This window comes from Borostomias antarcticus (assembly GCF_949987555.1).
Source record: "Borostomias antarcticus genome assembly, chromosome: 4".
NCBI lineage: Eukaryota > Metazoa > Chordata > Actinopteri > Stomiiformes > Stomiidae > Borostomias > Borostomias antarcticus.
This window is the reverse complement of record NC_140237.1, coordinates 11,891,526-11,906,392: the sequence shown is the minus strand read 5'-3', so window position 1 is coordinate 11,906,392 and position 14,867 is coordinate 11,891,526. Positions and strand designations below refer to the sequence as shown.

At 43.8% G+C, this 14,867-nt stretch overlaps 1 protein-coding gene across 2 annotated transcripts; it reads left to right on the top strand.

Moving 5' to 3' along the window:
* The first annotated feature begins 2,942 nt into the window (after positions 1-2,942).
* rab27a (RAB27A, member RAS oncogene family) lies at positions 2,943-13,705 on the top strand. 2 transcript variants are annotated; one of them, XM_084436870.1, is made up of 6 exons: positions 2,943-3,080; positions 8,258-8,430; positions 9,521-9,606; positions 9,878-9,981; positions 10,131-10,248; positions 12,829-13,705. In XM_084436870.1, exons 2-6 carry the CDS (start codon positions 8,278-8,280, stop codon positions 13,031-13,033), a joined length of 666 nt encoding a protein of 221 aa, XP_084292996.1. In that variant the 5' UTR covers positions 2,943-3,080; positions 8,258-8,277; the 3' UTR covers positions 13,034-13,705. The 2 variants fall into 2 exon arrangements, with proteins under 2 accessions (XP_084292996.1, XP_084292995.1); XM_084436869.1 differs by having other exon boundaries at positions 10,131-10,254.
* The last annotated feature ends 1,162 nt before the right edge of the window (positions 13,706-14,867 follow it).

Below are 14,867 nucleotides of genomic sequence, written 5' to 3'. Positions count from 1 at the left end.
ACGTTTTCTTTCTAGGGACAGTAGCCTACTTGTAATAAAAAGTGGAAGTGTGCGATTCCGAACGCAGCCGTAGAGTAGGCTACGTCGTTCGCCCTTCAGTAATCTGAGTACCCAAAAGCTCTCGCTGTGGCAAAAGCCCTTCAGTGACTCCACTTGTTTTTCGCAGTCGACACAAAGATTGAGGTGAGTTTATCATGAACACTTGGGTAATGTACTAACAATCAATTAAGGATTAAATGAAGACGTGTCCCTGTAGCTGGGCAGCTAGCTAAAGTCACATAGCTGTAGGTGTTCATGTGGCTACAAAGAGTGGTCGGGTCCAGGGTTTACTTGCTAGATATTATTAGGCATCATCATTCAAACTAAATAAAATCCGTCTATTCTTCACACGTAGGCGAGTCTATTTGTGTGCATGCCTTCTTGGATATTAACAGACGAAGCTACCCTGCTGATCCCTCTCATTTGCGCTCCCTATACCATGCGTAAACATTCATTTCTCTCACTTGCTGATAGTCTGGGGTCTTTCTCGTTCGGTGTTGTTTCGCCGGTCTAGAGCGGAAGCGCGATGACGCATCGCATAATCATCCGGTCTGGACCGGAAGACGAACAGTTGTTGTAATGTTTTTACTGTAGGCTGCACATTTCGAGTAGATAACATTCGCGATGGCATCATCAGGCATAAGACCGACGAAAATTGTAAAAGAAGATTCGAGGAGAAGTACCGGTTAAGGAAAAATAAAGCAAGCGGATGTTGGAGGCGGGCTCTACATGCTCAAGCCGGATGATGGGGCGGGCTTAAGGCAGTGAAGTAAATAGATACCAGGCTCTTCTCCCCGAGGAGAGACTGGTGACGCGAGGCTACTTGCTGAGGGAGCGGGTGTAGCCTATCAGCCTAACTGGCTATTGAAGAAGAAAAACAAGTGCATGTTGTCATCTAGATGTTTTCCCTTCTAACACCAATGTGACGACCGTGAAAAAATGAGTCAGCAGTAAAATAAAAGGGTTTATTAAAGTTTTGTTTTAATTTATGGACCCTGCCCGTGATTTGGATCCGCTAATGGGTTCTATGGTGGCCGGCATGCTACACCAAGTTTCATGAAAATTGGTTTGTAGTTTTTGCGTAATCAAAGTCCAAAAAAGTGTAATAGTGGTAAATGGCTGGCCTGGCTGTGTTTGGGCAGCTCATGGACCTGTCTGGGATTTGGATCCGCTCCAAAATTGAATGGGTTTTAAGTTGGACCATGCTACACTCTTCCATCGAGTTTCGTGAAAATCGGTCCAGTAGTTTTTGTTTAATCCTGCTAACAGACAAACAAATGCACCCACCCACACCGAAAACATTACCTCTTGCCCTGTGCTGTCTCTGGGATGGAGGTAATGAAGACATTTCATATTTTAGTAAAGGCTCATTCAATAAAGTACTTTACCTGTTGTATCTATCTATGTCACTTTGAGTCATTACTGGCAAGTCACCATCTTCATTTTTTATGAAAACTTTATTTTACCAGGTAAGACATTAAGAACAGTTTCTTATTTACAATGACAACCTGCAAAAGGCACAGCCTTTTGAGGGGAAAGGGGTAGGGGAAAACAAGAAATACAAAGTTAAAAACAAGTAAAAAATAATTTTAAAAAAACTAAACAAAGACAAAACATGATTAAACATGACTGGACAAAGGAACAAAAACAGAGCGCTCACATCAGTCAGAGAAGCAGTTGCATGTGTCGTTTAGAATGAGAGAATTGACATGTCCATTTAGCGGTCAGAGCATGTTAAGGTGCATGCAGGATCTAATTGATATGTCCTGACTCCTGATCTAACAGACTCATTCCCCTCTAGGACCCTCTTGAGTCCAAGTCAACAGCGCAAGCCTTGAGAGTGATTCCAACTCCAGAGAAGTCATGTTCCGGCGCAGGGTGCCCTTCTCACAGATTGCCTTTGCCACTGTGCTTGGAGTTACCGGTGGTGTCTACATATACAAACCATTTTTTGAGCCGCAGCCCAGGGACCAGGAACCCGGACAGCACCACCAGGAGGTGTCAAAGACTCAGACTCAATCAGAGGGTACAAAGACCAGTGCCCCAGAGAAGCAAGGACAGTCTTCAGATAGTATGAATGTTCCCGAGAGTCCATCTGAAACCAGCATACCTATGTCAGAGAGTGTGGGACAGCCAGAGAGCCAAAAGCAGAGATGACCTGAAAGGATTCATTCAAGCTTTCTTGATTGTTTGTGTCACACACAACCACCTTCTGTCGAAATGTGTCTGTGTTAGTGTATGTTAAATAAAGTTCCTTATTTCACTTTGTTCATCACAATGACTGAATCCGATGTTCCAATTAATGTCTGGGGCAATCAACTAGTTATCTGTTGTAATAATCTGATACACATGTATTTTGAGTGAACTCACTCCCTTCACATCAGATTGAATTTACACAATGATTCGCGGGGAGGCGCTGTTGCTCCGATGTCCGGTCTCCGATGTCTCTGGAGATTTTTGACCATCAATCAGGTGCCCTGTATTGCAATTTCTGGATGTGTACTGATCTTTGGGAGAAGTTATGTACAATATATGCAATAGCATTCTTTATTTGACCATGGTACACTGAGCATCTTAGTGGACATCCATTAATGATTACAATCTGTGTAGATCCCACTCTTTCTAGCCCACCCTAGCCGTGCTGCTAAAGGCAGTTTTTCCATTCCGAACTCCCAGTTTTATTTTTTATGGGGTTGGTACGAGTATATAGGCTACGTAGCCTGACACTCGGGCTGAATTCCCATTTCGTTTCACTTTATTACTCATTATAATCATTAATTATTCCTAAATCGCATTTCGAAAATTAAAACGGGCGTGTTATTCAGGGACTGGTGCCAGGAGTAGGCTACGAGAAGGAGGGGCTCTTGTAGTAGCGAACGGGAAGTGATGGTGCATTGTGAAGAGGGCAACAAATGGATCAACAGAAAAGTACAGTCGGCTAAACTCTATTTAGTTAGCTTATTTAAGAATCAGACCTGAGTCGTCGCGCTTTTCAGGCGTCTTTATCAAAAAATAACTGACCGAAGTGACGCATTAGATAGGTAAGTGAATTCTCAGGAAATGCGATCTGTCATTAGGGAGAGTTCTAGTAAGCGGGGTTCGAGTAGGCAATTGTGGAAAGTTTTAAATACTTAACCTACTTATCTTAGTGTTTGTTTATTTATAAGGTATTGCACCATTCTTTGCCTTGGTACTCACACAGGCCTAGTCCGGATAGATTTTGGTGAGACACGTGTCTTCTTCCACGTAGCATTTTGTCCACTAATTTAAACGTCTTGAGTTTGTGTCACATCTCATGAACCCGCGTTGACTGAATTTATTCTAGTAATATTCATGATCATATGTTGCCACAATCTTGCAACTATTGCAAATGATTTCTGGACTTTACGATCAGACAGGTGGATCCTTACCGATCCACTTGGCAGTGGTAGCCTACTGCCGAACTGGTTTACAAGTGATACACTATGTGTGCGTTGTTTGAACTCAGCTCAGCCCGGGTTTGATTTCTTTAATTATTTTATTGCATCTTTGTTTCCTTGTGTTGGGAGGACTATGGCAGGTTACATGGAGCAACACTCCTGTCCCCCTCACCAACCTTGGATATTATACCTGGCTTGTCCTTGAGAACAACATTAATTTTATTACAGTATAGTCTCTTGACTATGACTTTTTTGATGAAGAATCATTTTACTAGCTCATTCATTGTTTGATCATCCCTCAGCATCATCCCATCAGACTGTCTTCACAGGAAGAGAGTTCAGCCAATGAACAGGGGTCCTGGGCTCAGTGAGGCCAGCTCACCCCCAAGAGCACATGATGACCAGCTGAGGGTTATTAGATGTGGATGTTTAATGTTTCGAGTGGAGTCAGTGAATCAATTTGAGAGTTTCTTCTCGTGTGTGTGTGTGTGTGTGTGTGTGTGTGTGTGTGTGTGTGTGTGTGTGTGTGTGTGTGTGTGTGTGTGTGTGTGTGTGTGTGTGTGTGTGTTTTCAGGCCAGCATTGATTATAATCTTGTGAAACAATCAAAGTGTTTGTTCTCCTATGATTCAGAAAGTAGATCTTTTCTTAATTAACTTGCCTTGCATTCTCTGACCAACACTGGGGCATAATGGCAGCCTCAGGAGGACCCGGCACTATGCTGTGTCAACCCTAGTGTCTGTGCGTATTGGTTATTCTCACTAAGAGGTCTGAGATCATCACTGTGCTGCTGCTACAGTGGCTACCTGTAATTTGTTATTGTGTGACTTTAGTTTGCGTAAGTTCAGGCATGAAGAGCGTATCCGCCCTGCTTCCCCACACAGTAGCAGGCCATTAGTGTTGGCCGGCCGCCCAGGGTGGTGCTCCTCCAGCCCCACTTCTCTCAGATCGTCTGGTGAGAGACTGTTCTTCCAGCTGGAGGTTCTGAGTAGCCCTATCTGTTGAGAAATCAGCACCACCAGGAAAAGGGGCCTAGCTGAAAGACATCTCTTAAAACAACTTCGACAAAGTTAACATGATTACATTTGTTTATGTAGTTGTTATCAAGATAGAAACATGGGTTAGCGACGCCTGTTGGAACAGTAGATGATGTTGATCTGTGTTTTTACAAAGGTTAAAGTCCCACTGATTGTCACACACCGTGCGTGAAATTTGTTCTCCTCATTTGACCCATCCCCTGGGGGAGCGGTGAGCAGCAGCGGTGCCACGCTCGGGAATAATTTGGTGATGTAGCCCCCCAATTCCAACCCTTGATGCTGAGTGATGGGTCCCATTTTTATAGTCTTTGGTATGACCCGGCCGGCGATTGAACCCACAACCTCCCAGTCTCTGGGCGGACACTCTACCACTAGGCCACAGAGCTGGTTCTGGGCTTACATAAAACCCTGAGACAGCAAAGTAGGATCTTCTGTCAGGTGACCAGGTGAATCAAATGATTTGAGGTATGTAGCAGTGCAGGGCATGTTGCAGCAGCGACTTGCCCCTCCCTCCTGCGTCAACAGACTGAGATACACACCATAACCCGCTCCCAATGAGCAGGTTAGCACCTTGCATGGCAGCTGCCTCTATTGGTGTGTGAATGTGTGTGTGAATGGGTGAATGAGAGGCCATTGTAAAGCGCTTTGATTGCCGCTAAGGTGGAAAAGCGCTATATAAGTGCAGTCCATTTACCATTTACCTTGATGTGTTCTCTGAGGGAGGACGATAGGCTCGTGTGGATCACTCTGCGGCTCTCAGCACCTGGCTTTCCTAACCCACGTGGAAGACTTAACTAGGAGCTGTGTTATTATCAGAGATTGGAGACCAAGTCGGGTTGGTCTTGTGATGTTTTTATGAGATTTACTGGTGTGAAAATGGCACTTTGAACTGAATCAGAATCCACAGGTCTGTGTTTTGAGAGATGTAGTGGTGTGAGCTGCAGTCTGTCTGACATGGTGTGCTTCCCCTAACTCATCTGCTTCACTGGTCATCTGCAGCAACACTAACGTTATACACTGACAATCATCTGTCAACACTGCAGTGTTGGGCTTCCTCTGCAAAGCCGAGATAAAACTCGAGTGCATGACGACTGGTTAAGGAGAGTTTTGAAAGTTCCTATTTCTTTCAGCAGGATATTCCATCTAGTCATCAGTTGTGTTAAACAATAACATTAGGTACACCTCATCGGTGTTAATGAGAATGATAATTACATGATGAAATTACAAATCAGTTGAAACATGATTTGTAATTGTTTTCCCTTTTCTATACCCTACAATGTAAGAGGCGGCTTGGTGATAAACCTTTGGCCTACATCAACATCTTACATGGTTGGCATCTTCCACAGTGTGCTTTTTGCTTCAGCTATCCCAGTTAATCTGACTCATATTGGAGGCGACCAGTGCCGCCTCAGTGATCCAAGCCAATGATGAGAGCAGGGGCAGCAGAGAGAGACCCTGGGGGGCCCGTTTCTCTGGGGAGGGTCTCTGTTAACATGGCATTGTTTACCAGATGATGAACAGAGACCAAGGGATTTGAAAGATGGAGTACATTTGCTGTCATGGGTCACATCATGTGTACATTAGTGTGTAGGCCTACATTTGAGCAGTACAGCCTAGTATGGCTTGTGTGTGTGTGTGTGTGTGTGTGTGTGTGTGTGTGTGTGTGTGTGTGTGTGTGTGTGTGTGTGTGTGTGTGTGTGTGTGTGTGTGTGTGTGTGTGTGTGTGTGTGTGTCCCTCCCTCCCACTGCTGAGAGGAAGAGACTGAGAGCTGTGTATTGTAACCTTTGGCGCTAGAGCTAGGCCTACTCCAGTCTAAGTGCATTCATCATGGAACCTGGTTTTGCTCCAGATCTTAAGCAGCTTATCGCTGGGGTCAGTGCTCGGCAGGGGGGAACAATGTGGACCGTGTCTGAAGGCCTTTTCACACCAGAGTCATATGATGTATTCTACACACTCTCTTTAGGGCATCACTCAGGAACTTGTTCCCTGTAAATATAATTTGATGAGTATCTGTGTTTTCCTCCATAATTTGAGCTCCAGTGGTCTCCACTGGCTCCTGTGTCTCATTCTTATTCACAAGCCTCTGTTGATATGAAAGCTTATTTGTTAAGAATGGCACTAGTAGTAGTCTATCAAAAGGTGTTGATTGGTATCATTATTTATTTATTGTTTATTATTTATTGATTGCTATATTCTTATTGACCATGGTAAAATACAACAGGATAGATATTTCATTTACATTATATTAGTCATTTAGAAGACGCTTTTATACAAAGCGACTTAGAATAATTAGTAGCCTAGTCCTTGTACCACTACTTGCTAGAACTCTGAAGTGCATCTCCTGTCAAAAAAAAAAAAAAAGTGGCTAGGAGTGTAGTGCTGAAGTCAAGAAGCAAGAGCAGCAAGATACAAATGCAGTAAGAGGGAGGGTCCGGGTAGAACTTGAGAACTTGAGCTTGAGTTTTGAGCCTGCTGCGAAATATGGGCAGTGACTCTCTTGTCCTGACGTCAGTGGGCAGTTCATTCCACCACTGCGGGGCCAGGACAGAGAAGAGCCGTGACCCTGGGGTCAGGACAGAGAAGAGCCGTGACCGGGTCGATCTACTGTACCACTGGGGCCTCAGAGCGACGGGGAAACCAATCACGTGGAGGTAGCAAAGCGTAGTGAGCTTGAGGTGGCGTCGCCATCCACTCAGAGATGTCAACCAGGCACGTAGCGATGCATGCCTCCACTTCTGTATCAGAGGGCGGGAAATGACAGGACCAGCTGGGTGTCATTGGCTTAACCATGGTAGGAGGAGCCATGCAAGCGAATTACAGAATCCAGAGATGTTGTGTAGAGGGAGAAGAGGACCCAGGACTGATCCTTGGAACTCCCATAGTCTAGCATGGTTCTGACCAGGGTGGAGAGAAGGATCTGGTGGTCCACTATGTCAAATGCTGCTGACAGGACCAGGAGTATCAGGACAGAGGAGAGAGTTTGCTCTCGGGACATGGAGTGACATCTTTGTCGAGTGGCCAACCTTGAACCCAGACTGGTGGGGGTCCAGGAGGTTGTTCTGGTGGAGGTACAAAGACAGTTGTTTAAAGTCAGCACGTTCAAGTGTTTTTGATAGATAGTGTAGCCTAGCTTCAGTCAATCCTCCAGCTTCGTTCGTGTACCTAATTATGATACTCTGCTCGCTTAGGGTTTCAATCTGTAACCCAAGCATTCCAGGAAACACTAAACGGATGAAATTCCAGCGAACCACTAGATTATGACTGGATTCCTGTTATTTCCCTTCTTACCTCACATTGCTTGGAGGCAATCAGAATACTCTCAACACGCAAATAGCTTGAGGTTAATGGTTTTTGTATGTGTGAACTTTTTTTTCCTAAACTGTTAACTGTTACTGTGTCAGCAAAGTGATAGAGCACCAAGAGAACTGGCCAGTAGTCTCACACCATCCTAAATAAGGTGGTTCTACATTCAGCACTTCTCTAATACAATGTACTCCAGCTAAGTGTTCTCTAGACTATGTCTGTTGCAGGCTGAAAATACAATCTATTCTAAAGCACCCTAAATCACAAAGCACCCTAAATGGCTCAGTTGGGAGGCATTAGTAAATGTACTGGTTATCTAGTTTGCCTGAATTACACAAAAATCCGATTTTTATGCCAGTATGATTACCTCAGCAGTCTTCCTGTTCAGTTTGCATAAGAATCTTAGTCATCAGGGATGTGCATAGTTTATTAATTCCCCAGTATGTGTCTGTTTTGCAGGTCAGGACCAAGCACTCACTATGTCTGATGGGGACTACGATTACCTCATCAAATTCCTAGCCCTCGGTGACTCTGGAGTGGGGAAATCCAGCTTCCTGTACCAGTACACAGACGGAAAGTTCAACTCCAAATTCATCACTACAGTGGGTATAGACTTCAGAGAAAAAAGAGTGGTGAGTTGAGTTGACAGTTCTTGGCTTCAGACAAAGTGTATCCTTATCAAAGGGCAACAAATGCAACAATCCATATTCTTCAGTCACACTTGGCTTTGTGCCTCCTTTCAGGGAGGGTAGAATTACAATTATCCAGCAGATGAATCTACACTAATAACAGCTGTGCCTCCACAGACTCTCCCTGTGTCTGCCTCTCTCTGTCTGCTTCTCTCTCTCTCTCTCACTCTCTCTCTGTCTGCCTGTCTCTGCTCCTCTCTCTCTCTCTCTGCTTCTATCCCTCTCTCTCTCTCTCTCTCTCTCTCTCTCTCTCTCTCTCTCTCTGCCTCTCTGTGGCTTCCACTGCAACAAACAATGAATTGCATTTTTCAATTTTTAATTGCCAGTTATTATTATGCTGCCCTGTCAAAGCTGATGGAGCTAGGGGACCAAATCTACTCCTTCCACTGTCCAAGTTTGTCTTTTTCAGTGTTGACAATTGAGTATTGAATCTAGGCTGATTAAGTGTTTCACCTGAATAATGCAAGTAGGTAAGAGACCAGAACAGCTGAGTCTGCAGAAATATGTGCTGTATCTGGGTGTTGCAGTATTGCAGGAGAAAGGAATCCGACGAACTCCAGGAGCAAGGAGAGAGATGACTCACGTCCATAAAGTGCAGCTGCCTCCCTTTACGTAAATAGTTCTGACCACAGGGACAAACACCCGGGTCCTTCTGAGATGGTCACTCCTGCTCTCTCTCTGTCAGAGAGCGTACCGCTGCTAACATTTACCATGTAGCTGTATATATTTGGTTTGCAAAGATGTCTGTAGGATTAAGACCGTCTGTGATAAGGCCTCACAAACATTATCATCCTGAAGTCTAAAGCCCGGTTCAGATACAACAGCCATGATGAGATGCTAGTTTTAGAACGTCCATCATGTTGTACTGTACAGTAAGTCTTTCAATAAGACTGCCATTCTTAATTTGACTCAAATTTCATTCTAAAGCTGCTTTAGAACGGTCTTGGCTGTTGTATGTGAAGCTGGTTTTATGGGTTAGGGTTGGAGTAGTTGCTGTAGTAGTATGATAAGCTTTCCCCTACTCGTCTCTCAGATGTACAAATCAAACGGCCCGGATGGGATGTCAGTCAGAGGACAGAGGATCCATGTTCAGCTGTGGGACACGGCAGGCCAGGAGAGGTAGGTGTCCCATGGGAGACCAAACATCTACCTCTAGACCAACGAGGTATTCCCCCAAGATCCAGGGGTGACACAGTATTTTGGCTTTTCAGTCTCATCACAAGAATTGTTCCGGACAATCTCTGCTACATTCGTCTACGTTAACCCTAAAATGGTTTCTCAGGCCCGCACACCTCACCTCACACGCTTGTTGTTGGCCCCTTTCAAAGGTCTGTTTAATTCAAGCAGAATAAAAGTTCCTCACAAGGTATTTTTCCTTGTGTGGTGTCAGATTTCGGAGTTTGACGACAGCTTTCTTCAGAGATGCCATGGGCTTCCTCCTCCTGTTCGATCTCACCAATGAGCAGAGCTTCCTTAATGTCAGGAACTGGATGAGTGAGTCCTCTCTTATCTTAGAAATCAATCTACTGACTTAATCTCCCTTTCACTTCGCCTGCTTTAGAGAAATGTGCGATGTCTCTGACCCTTTATCTTCAGCTCAGACTGGGGTGCTCATGTCATGACTACATCGCTGTGTCTTCTAGGCCAGTTACAGATGCATGCGTACTGCGAGAGTCCAGACATCGTTCTCTGTGGGAACAAGAGTGACCTGGGAGACCAGAGGGCCGTCAGCGAGGACGAGGCCCGGGAGCTGGCAGAGAAGTACGGGTATGTGTCAGTCCACCGGTGCCAGATCAGGCACCAGAGAGGCAGAGGGGGGAGGCTTATCAGAGACAACCACGAAGCCTTAATCTAACCACAACCTGTAAAGCCCGTTTCATGTAACAGCCGTGACGGTTTTAAGCAGTTCTCCAAAAGCAAATTGTTGTTTCTCACATTAAAAGTTCTAAAACTGCTGTTTTCAGGATTCAGTCTGTCAAATCTTATGGGAAGACTCTAAACTAGTATCTTGTTGAGACTGTTTTATGGAAACGTAGAGTAACACACCCTGGAACATTTGCCAAGAAGGCCGTGGCTGGATGGCTGATGTGTGTTTATTGTAGAGGGGAATCTTACACGATGCTTTTAGGCTGGGCTACATTGTTCTTTTTTGAAAGGCAAATATTTGCCTTTGTAAAGTATCCTGCGCTGGCTCTTAAGCAACACATTCAGGTAATCCTGATTATACTGTAGATGTACAGGTACCTGTCCAGTACTGTAGATGGACCTGTCCAGTAGGGGTGTGCCGGGAACCCACTATTTGTATTTGTATTTGGCAGCTAATTATTCGTATTCGGACAAAATCGGAAGTGGGCGGGGCTTAAACCGGAAGTCAGTTCAAAACCGTTTAAACTGAGGGGAAATGTCATTTCTTTAGCCTAATATTAATTGCTGTTTATATATATTATTATTATCATTAATTATGAAGTATAATTCCTCATCTTCATCCTGTAAGTTTTTATTTTAACAAACTATGAAGTGTCAGGACCCCACCACCACCCTTAACTGGGGGACATTCTACATTTAGTTAGAAACTGAAAAACATTTTTCTAAATCAAAATATAAGTCCTCATAGCAACTTTGCTAGAACAGCTATAGTAGCTCTATTTCCCCTGTGTCATAATAACGCTAGCTATTTCTATATAGAGCGGGGTCAGCTCTATGTTCCCACAGCCCAATGGTCCCACATTACTAAGACTTTTATTTTTTTATTTTTTTTAAATTAGGCCCAATGGTCCCACAGCCCAATGGTCCCACATTACTAAGACTTACTAAGGCTGTGGGACCATTGGGCTGTGGGACCATAGAGCTGTTGGACCATTGGGCTGTGGGACCATAGAGCTGTGGGACCATTGGGCTGTGGGACCATAGAGCTGTGGGACCATTGGGCTGTGGGACCATAGAGCTGTGGGACCATTGGGCTGTGGGAACATAGGGGGGACACGATTCCCAAGCTAGCTACCGGTCCTCCTCTGCGCAAACAAACTCTACAGTTCACATAGGCTATTGCAGCAGTTGCAGCAGGTAGGCTACAACAAGAAAACAAAATCCAATAACTGTCTCAATAAACCAGTTAACTAGGGACAAAAGCCCTCGGTGCTGCTTACGTTCATTGCCTGCCTACTCTCAGCGCGCTCCAAACTTTCTCTCCCTCTCCGCGTTGTCTAGACGTCTAGACAGACAGCAGGTGTGAGACTGCAAGCGCGTGAGCCTCAGGCTGCGTTCCGAATCGCATACTTCTACTTACTACCAGTACCTACTACAGCTGCCCTTAGAAAGTACGTACTTTGCAAGCAGTAGGCATCCAATTGGGACATACTACCTTGTCATAACATTGCGCCTTGAAATTTGCCCACATCCGTCGCTGTCCATAACGCGACATTTGTCTACAGCTGTCACAACTCGCACATGTGACGCACATTTCTGCTGCGCACAAGATTGTGGGTCAGAAAAGCCAGAAAAGCCTGCTGGCTTGCATACTGCAAAATATGGCCGGATGTAGTAGGACATCCTGGTATTTTTGCCATACTGCATGTGGCATACTATGTATTGGGACATACTACATCCTGTTTTGGCATACTATATAGTAGGGTAGTATGCGATTTGGAAAGCAGCCTCTGTCTCTCTCTCTCTCTCTCTCTCTCTCTCTCTCCCTCGTCGTGTCATGTCAACAAGCAGACAGGACGTGCGCGTATCGCTCGCTCATACAGTATTGACTGTTCTCCCCCCTCCCGAATATTTTTTACAATATTCGTACGAATTTACTATTCGGGAAAAAGCTACTATTTGTGCTCATCCGAATACCGTATTCGTATTCGGCACACCCCTACTGTCCAGTACACAGTACCAGCATGTTGCTATAAGTAAGGAACACTTCTATCCAGATCCTCCAAGTGGGGATCTGGATATCTGCACTTCCTGCCAAACAGTATTCAAGTGGAATCAGATAGGGCTTCTGAAAATAGATGAAACCCTTTCTCCTGCCTTGTGATTTTTGTACAACACACAGCCAGAGACACGCACACACACAAACACACAGTTGACTGTGAACAGGGGAATCAAACCATTTGCTGCTGCTTCCTTCCACCAAAGAGTTTTAATTGTGGAAAGGTCATGCTTCATATTGGGTTTCCATAAATGGCTTGATGATTTAATTTTTACCTTGATTGATCTCATGCAGATGAAGAACAGCGTAGAATTTACTTATTTACTACAGAAACCTGATGAATTTCAGACCAACATGAAACCTGATGCTTTGCTGTTAATAGTGTAAGTAACATACAACCCCCTCCCCCCCCCCAGGATCCCGTACTTTGAGACAAGTGCGGCGAACGGGCAGAACGTCAGCCACACCGTGGATGTTCTGCTGGACCTGATCATGAAGAGGATGGAGCGCTGTGTGGACAAGTCCTGGATCCCCGACGGCACGGTGCGGACCAACGGGCCCAACGGGCCCAGCAAACTCGACGTCACAGACAACCAAGAGAAGGCCAAATGTGCATGTTAGGGTCAAGAGAGAACCCATGGTTAGGGTTTGACCTCCCCCCTTTCTAAAATGTTTCATGGTTTAGGGAATAGGAATGGATTTGCTGATGTGTTGAGTCATGTACCATGGGATGGTGAGAATGTTTCTGGTGGGTAATTAGTTCACCTTACCTACTGGCCACTGCCCCATCAACTACTGCATAACTACTGTCATGTCCACTTGATTATGTGTCTACACAATTAAGTCAAGTAAGTGCCTTTTGAATGTTTCCATCGGAAATAATATATGTGCATTTTTAGATTATTATTATTATTAAACTTACTATTTTCAGAGCTCCAATAGGAAAGAAAGAAGCCATTCAAAATTGTATTCCTGGCCTGTTCAGGAATGGCTACCCATCATTATTGAACTGTTGGACAGAATATTGAGCACATGCAATCTGTATTTGATAGACTGATGATTTATTGTACATATGGCCTGCTCCATGTCATCTGATCAGCAAATTAGTTTGGTGTTTTTCTTACTTTTATGTATCACAGTATTGGAATCGAGGGTCTATGAGAAATCTGTAAGAGCTTATATAACAGAAAATGAATGTTGGTTGAAGTTTCTATTTTATTCTTTTTGATCACACAGCGTGCCTAAAATCACCTGTATTAAGTCAAACACTGTATTCATACCAAACACACTTTATGCCAAATATGTAAACCGTATTCATAAATAAATATATTTTATTTATTAAAGCTGTATCCCCTGTTTCTATCTCCATCTATCCTCAATGTTAAGTATGAATTATATCAAAATGAGTATAAAGCATGAAAAGTATAAATGTCAGTTAATTTTATTTATATAGCATATGTTCATACAAGCAAATGTAGCGCACGGTGCTTTACAAAATAAAACCAGTTTATTAGTAGATGGTATATAAAAAATAAATAATTTTAAAACAGGATCATATATTGTAAACAAGAATAGAAAATAAGAAGCAGTAAAAAAATATATATATTAAAACAGGTAAAACTACATGATAGAAATGAGATTAAAAAGGTATGTTTTAAGATCTTGCTTGAAAGTTCCCACAGTTTCAATTTGGGTATTCCAGAGGCTGGGGGTGTAAAAACTGAAGGCTGCCTCCCCATGTCTCTTGGTTCTGGCTCCAGCAACTGTTAAAAGTTCAGCGCCAGAGGACCTCAGGAACCTACTTGGTGTCGTAGAAGCATGCCTGACATGTATTCAGGTGCATGACTATGGAGTGCTTTATAAAAACGAATAAAACTATCTTAAAATCTATTCTAAAACTGACCGGTAACCAGTGTAGTGATTGTAAAACTGGTGTGGTGTGTGCCATCCTGGTCTTAGTGAGGACACGTGCTGCAGCATTTTGTATAATTTGAAGTAAACTAAAAGCTTTCTTTAGTAAACCAGATAGGAGTGTTATAGTAAACCAACCTGTACACCTAGGTTTCTGACTTGGCATTTGGTGTTCAGTGTCAGTGTTTTTACGGGTAGTCTCTCCCTTTCAACCTTTTCACCAATGATCAACACATCTGTTTTGTCCTGGTTTAACTAAAGGAAATTCTGTGACATTAATAAGCTTGCAATTGTGAGTGTTTCAAAGTTTTAATGTATCTAGCTGAAAAAGTATATTTCAGGCTTTGAATGGAGTCTGTAGAGTAAGCAATAACTGAAAGAGTATCTCCCAAAGACACCCACTGAGTTGAGTCAAAATGGGTTCTCATGCAAATATGCAGGGAAGGCTCCCAGTATAGGCCTATGCTAAGGAATCAAATTTTGAATTTCAAAACCCCAATTACTGACATATTTTAATGTGAGTGAAAAACATGAAAAGCTGAAC